At 54.2% G+C, this 6028-nt stretch overlaps 1 protein-coding gene across 2 annotated transcripts in view; it reads right to left on the bottom strand.

Moving 5' to 3' along the window:
• Window positions 1-206: 206 nt before the first annotated feature.
• The window catches only part of GRIK3 (glutamate ionotropic receptor kainate type subunit 3), a 196676-nt gene continuing 190854 nt past the window's right edge, over window positions 207-6028 (bottom strand). Inside the window, exons 16-17 of one of the 2 annotated variants that reach the window (XR_009452018.1) lie at window positions 2399-5701; window positions 207-2314 (exon numbers count right to left, since the gene is read on the bottom strand). Coding sequence is in view for 1 of the 2 variants with exons in the window: in XM_059690155.1 (XP_059546138.1) it covers window positions 5507-5701 (195 nt within the window). In the remaining variant the exon portion in view is untranslated. Of the gene's footprint in view, window positions 5702-6028 lie in introns of both variants that reach the window. The other variant, XM_059690155.1, reaches the window with a different exon arrangement.

The following is a 6028-nucleotide window of genomic DNA, read 5'->3' as shown; positions in this document are numbered from 1 at the left end:
ATCTGCCTGCCAATTGTGCAGACAGGCATTAGAGCAGGTCTCGGGAGCCCAGTGCTGGCGTGACATCGCTCCCATGTCACAGGCCCTGCTGTTCTGCTTCTGACACGGAGGGAGACAAGGCTCCTCCCCTACCCGTTCCTCCCAAGGAGGCACCTACTATGCAAAAGTCCATCCTCCAGCCTCCAGGGTTCCCCCTCTTCCTCTGCATCCCTGGCCCAGGGTGCCTCTGTCCCAGACTTTGCTGCTGTAGCCCCCATCTCTCACCTGGTCCCCACCCATACTGGCTGGGTTATGTACACTCTGTGTGCAGACGTGCAGGGAGGAGTGCATATACACATGGGCTACAGGTCATATATACACTGTGCATATATACACACATATATATACAGCATATATATATCTTTTTACATTCATATATATATTGTACAGAACATTCACCTTCTACCAAAAACAGTTTTGTGACGTCACATATGGCCTCAGCTCTGAAATTTTAACTCCAGGGCAAAAGCTGGACTGGAATGAAGGCTTGATTCAAACCGGGCATGGGGACAGAGGACAGGACCCTTCCACCATGCCACACGGCTGGGCCCATTCCAGATGTGTCCACCCCCCTTGGGAAACTGTTCCAGATGTGTCTGTTCTGGAGACCTGTCTACAAGATTGGGCTCATTTTCTGCATCTGTCTAGGGGGCTGGGCCAGTCCCAGATGTTAAGTCCATACAGCTGTTTGACCAGAGCTAGGCCCTTCCCAGATGGTGCTCCACACAGGACCATTCCAGATGTGGGCCAGAGTCTGGCCTGTTTCCAGATGTTTGTGTGTATAGCCGGGGTGGCTCGGGGAGGGATCTGCTTCATGCTGAGTGGTGAGAAGCAGCGGCAGACCCACGCATAGCACCCCCTGGAAAAGAAGGCAGGGGGGACTTCTGACTGTCCTGTTCTGACTTCCGCCCTGTGAGAGCATAGAGAGGGGGAGTGACTTCTAGCCAGTTGGAGTCTTCACCTAGTGGTGCTAGAGACCCCTTCCTGTGCCCAGGAGGGAGCCAGCATAAGCCAGGTGGAGTTTAGGCTGTGATGGGGGGTCTGAGCTGTGTCCCAGCAAAGACCAGCGACAGGTCAGGGGGAGAGAGAGATAAGGAGGGCTTACTGTGTGTGTCCCCTCACTGCTGCCCTTAGTTTGGCCACTTCGAGCAGGTTGAGAGGAGGCACTGGTGTGAGGTGGGAGATAGGGGTGGAAGGTGGGGCACTCTTCTGTTTAGGGCCAGCATGTGGGGCCAGGCAGGCACAGTAGAACCTGCTCAGGCAAGTCCCACCTTCTGCTCCATCTAAATCAGCATTTACACTCCCCATCTCTCCCAGCCCCCCACCCCAGCACCTCTATGCATGTGCCCATGTGTACCCGCCCTGGCTCAGTTCACCCCACTGGCAGGCCGGTCTAAACTTGAGTTCCACGGGATCCCCCTTGCTGGGAAGACCTTCTCCCACCCCACTCCTCCGGACGTAGTGGAACCTGGAGTCCTCGAGAGACACAGCTCACACTTGGGCAGAAGTGGTTTCCACTGCACTTGGAACCCTGGGCTGGTCTTGAAGACAAACATAGGACATCAGCTAGACATTGAACATGAGCCACATATATGGACATAAGCTGGAATGTGGAGAAAGATCACGCAGCATGTCATCCCATTTCTGTTTTGGAGCCCCCAAATCATTTCAGTATCTTGGGGGACTTCCCTCACTGAATAGTACCTCTGCTATCCACCATTCTTCACTCATTTGATGAAAAGTCTTTCTTCTCATGCCCTTCCTTTTCTTTCTCTCATCAGTCTGTCTATATGCAGAGCCTCAGGAAAACATGACAGGTCCATGGAGTGTTATACACAGAAGCACACACATGTGTGTGTGATATGAGCATGGATGTGGATGTGTGCCAAGAAATTGTACTGGATGAAGAAGGACACTGGTTAGTATCCGTGGTTGGTGAGAACAAATGGGCAAATGCATTCATTAGAATCCTGTCACCTGGAAATTGCAAATATATGGCATTTTCCCCTTAAAACAGGGCACTCTGCCTGGAAAAACGAACTCACCAGCCACAAGCTCCTAAGCGCTTTGCCCCGACTTGTGCCTATGCCCGACAGTCTCCCTGTGCCTATGCCCGAAAGTCTCCCTGTGCCTATGCCCGACAGTCTCCCTGTGCCTATGCCCGACAGTCTCCCTGTGCCCGTGCCTGAAAGTCTCCCTGTGCCCGTGCCTGACAGTCTTCCTGTGCCCGTGCCTGACAGTTTCCCTGTGCCTGACAGTCTCCCTGTGCCCGTGCCTGACAGTTTCCCTGTGCCCGTGACCGACAGTCTCCCTGTGCCCATGCCTAACAGTCTCCCTGTACCTGACAGTCTCCCTGTACCTGACAGTCTCCCTGTGCCTGACAGTCTCCCTGTGCCCATGCCTGACAGTCTCCCTGTGCCTGACAGTCTCCTGTGCCCATGCCTGACAGTCTCCCTGTGCCCATGCCTGACAGTCTCCCTGTGCCTGACAGTCTCCCTGTGCCCATGCCTAACAGTCTCCCTGTGCCTGACAGTCTCCCTGTGCCCATGCCCGACAGTCTCCCTGTGCCCATGCCCGACAGTCTCCCTGTGCCCATGCCCGACAGTCTCCCTATGCCCATGCCTGACAGTCTCCCTGTGCCCGTGCCTGGCAGTCTCCCTGTGCCCGTGCCTGACAGTCTCCCTGTGCCCGTGCCTGGCAGTCTCTCTGTGCCCGTGCCTGGCAGTCTCCCTGTGCCCGTGCCTGACAGTCTCCCTGTGCCTGTGCCTGGCAGCCTCCCTGTGCCCGTGCCTGACAGTCTCCCTGTGCCCGTGCCTGATAGTCTCCCGTACCTATGCCTAGACAGACTTGCAAATCTTGTGACAAAAGATCTCTCCTCACGACAGAAGTGCCAACAGACCCTGGTTCTCTGCCTTCCTGATTGTCCATCTCTGCTCCTGTAGTGAGCTGTAACATGTGTGTGCTTGAACATGCTTGTGAGCATACAAACACACACTCACAAACTCCAGTTCTTCAGGGCTTCTCACACATGACATGCATGAACCTTGCTGCATGTCTGTCTGGTTCTGTCCTCTCTCCCACTCTCTGCTGCACACATGAGCCCACACACACTTGTGCACACATGCTCACATGTGGATCCCTTGATGACATGGCTTCTCCTTTAAGACATATTTGGCAATGCTGCCGGTTTTATTCTGTCCTCTACCCTCTGCCATTGGTGCACAAATGCACATGCAGATACACACACACATACGCACACAATTGTGTGTGTGTGTGTATATATATATATATATATATATATATATATATATATATATTCACCAGCACCCCATTATGACATGGCTTCTCCTATTTTTACATGTATGGAGCTCTGCTGCTTGTCCAGAATTGTCTCCTTCATTCTCAATTCACACACATGACACGTGTGTACACACAAACACACACACACACACACACACACACACACACACCAGAACCCAAAGGATTCCTTATTATTGCATGCCCTGGACTCTGTATATGTCCAAATCTGTCCTTCTCCCCCAGTCCCCAAAACTCACACATATAAAGACACAGATACACATATATGCACCACATACTCTTGCACCCAGGAGCTCATGACAGCATGGCTTTTCCTATTGTTACATGTGTTGGCTACACTGCATGTCCGGCCTCTTCTACCTCCCGTGCACACAGCCTGCTGGAGTGGCTCTGATTTGTAGGAGGGGCAGTACTTGTCACATGAGCCCACTGTGCTCTACTGCTTTGGAAGTCCCTGGGGGAGCTAGAGCTTACCCTTTCCCCCAGCTGAGAAGGTCCTTGAGACCTAAATGTGGCTCTTCCCTAACCAGGCTCCTCAAGCAGAAACAGGAGAGAGGTGGGAGGGGGTGGCTGGTGCCTCTGGGTCCCCGTCCAGATTCAGTCCTCATCCCCTGCTGGGAGAATGCCTTCTGCCCTTGGCGTTGGGAAGCCCTACTGGCCCTATCAGGTTCTCTTTAAGGACACTTTGTTCCTAAACCTTCCATGTCGCATTCTTTCCCCAGACACTTGAAGTCACAGACCTCTAGAACATCCATCGCAGCTGGCTGGAACCTACAGGCCATCTGGTCTACCCCTCACTGGTACCCCGCCTGCTACTACTCCTCTGCCGGGTCCCCAAGCCCTACAAGGTCCCAGCTGCTCTGGACAAGAGACCAGGCTCCAGGATGACCTTGTGTCTTTGTTTGGGGTCTTTGGTTAATTCTCCAAGAGGCAGCTTCTATCTTCCCACCTTTGGAGCCTCTACCAGCCATGATATCCTGCCCCCTAAAACTTCATTTTTTGGGGGGTATCTTTAGGTTTGCCAAGACCAGGAGGCCGGGAGTTCTTTAGGGCCCTTCTAGTTTTCCCACCTACCACAAAGTTAGCCTGTGCCTGGGACCTGGGCCCCTCTTTTGAGGAAGGGTGAATCGACTTTCACTTTGATCTAGGCTACTCTTCTCCCAGGATGACGAAGGATCTTAAGGCCAACCGGCCAGCAATGGGGAGTTGCTGATGAGTGGAAGGCAAACAGCCCAAGCTCCCTCATGCCATCAGGGTCTGAAAAGCAGCTTGGTAACCAGCAAAATAAGATCCCATGACGTGAAGGCCTATGGGATTTCCATGGAAACCACTGTTCCTCTGGGCCTCAAATGTTGGCTGAGTCTCTGGGTGTCTTTTTTGAGAGTTTCAGGGGGTTGTCTCTCCTCTGGCCCAGAAAGTGGAGAAGAGTTTGCTTCGACTCTTCCCCCTCTCTCCTAAAGAAGCGTGGCCATTAGACACTGACCATAGAATTCAAAATGGCAGCCTCTCCCAGACCCCAAACTCCTCTTTTCCCCTATGGGGCTCTCTGCATTCAACTTTGCCCAAACAGGGGCTACCATGGTTGGTGCCAAATGCAGGAATTCAGAAGCCTGTGAGCAGCCCCCGGGGGATGAGGTCTTCCCTCTGCCCAGGCATGTGGATGGCCATCCTCTGTTTGTAGCTTCCACTGTCCCACTGTCAGCCAAATGAGAACACCCCTGCCATGTCCAGGGTGTGTGTCTCTGGTCTCGTAGTCAAGCCCCAGGAGAACTGGGTTGATGGGGAAGGAGTGGCAATAAAAGAGCTATTTTCTCTGGCCCCTGCAGGGCCGTGGCAGAAACTTGTGACTGTGGAGGAAGGTGGAGGCGCAGGTGAGCGTGGCCTGAGAGAGGCATGTGCTTCCTTTGGCCTTGGCTGTCTCGGCTGGCAGCTTTAGAAACCCACAGAAGAAACAAGACGAGATGAAGCTCAAGCAGCTGGCCTGGGGGCCTGCTGGTTTCCCAGTAGGTGAGGGCAGAGGGCTCTTGGCCCAATCGGCAGGCAGCAGCTCTGGTCCCCAAGCCCAGTGTGGGGACAGGGATGTGCCTTCCAGTCTCCTTTGCTTTCCTCCACCCTGCCCCCAGGCCTGCGGTCCCCACCCTACCGGTGCTCAGGGGAAAACGGGGGCCAGTGATGTGCTGCAGGTCATGCTGTCCTTGCCCGGAAGCCGGCGGTCATTGAACGTGTGCATGTTGATGACGGCATCAGTCTTGACCATCATGGGAGGCTGCGGCTTGTGCTTGACTCGACGTTGGCAGGTGAGGGCGAAACGGATCTCGTCGGCCACGGTGCTGCAGAAGGAACGCTGCGGTGGGAGCGAGACAGAAAGAGCAGATGGGTGAGGCCTGGCCCTGCAATTACAGCCAACTCCTGCTCTTCCTCCCGCGCCTGTGCTCAGGCCACTAGGTCTCTGTCACCCCTTCATCCCACCCACCCTCTGCCCCCTGCAAGGTGACCAGTTTGTGTAGCAGCCTACAGAGCATCGCGTTCTTGTTTGGAGATTAAGCCCTACCCAGTTTGGCTCAGTAGATAGAGCGTTGGCCTGCAGACTGAAGGGACCCAGGTTTGTTTCCGGTCAAGGGCATATGCCTGGGTTGTGGGCTCAATCCCCCCTGGGGGCATGCAGGAGGCA

Source organism: Myotis daubentonii, chromosome 3 (genome assembly GCF_963259705.1).
Source record: "Myotis daubentonii chromosome 3, mMyoDau2.1, whole genome shotgun sequence".
Classification (NCBI taxonomy): domain Eukaryota; kingdom Metazoa; phylum Chordata; class Mammalia; order Chiroptera; family Vespertilionidae; genus Myotis; species Myotis daubentonii.
This window is presented reverse-complemented; position numbering and strand designations above follow the sequence as displayed.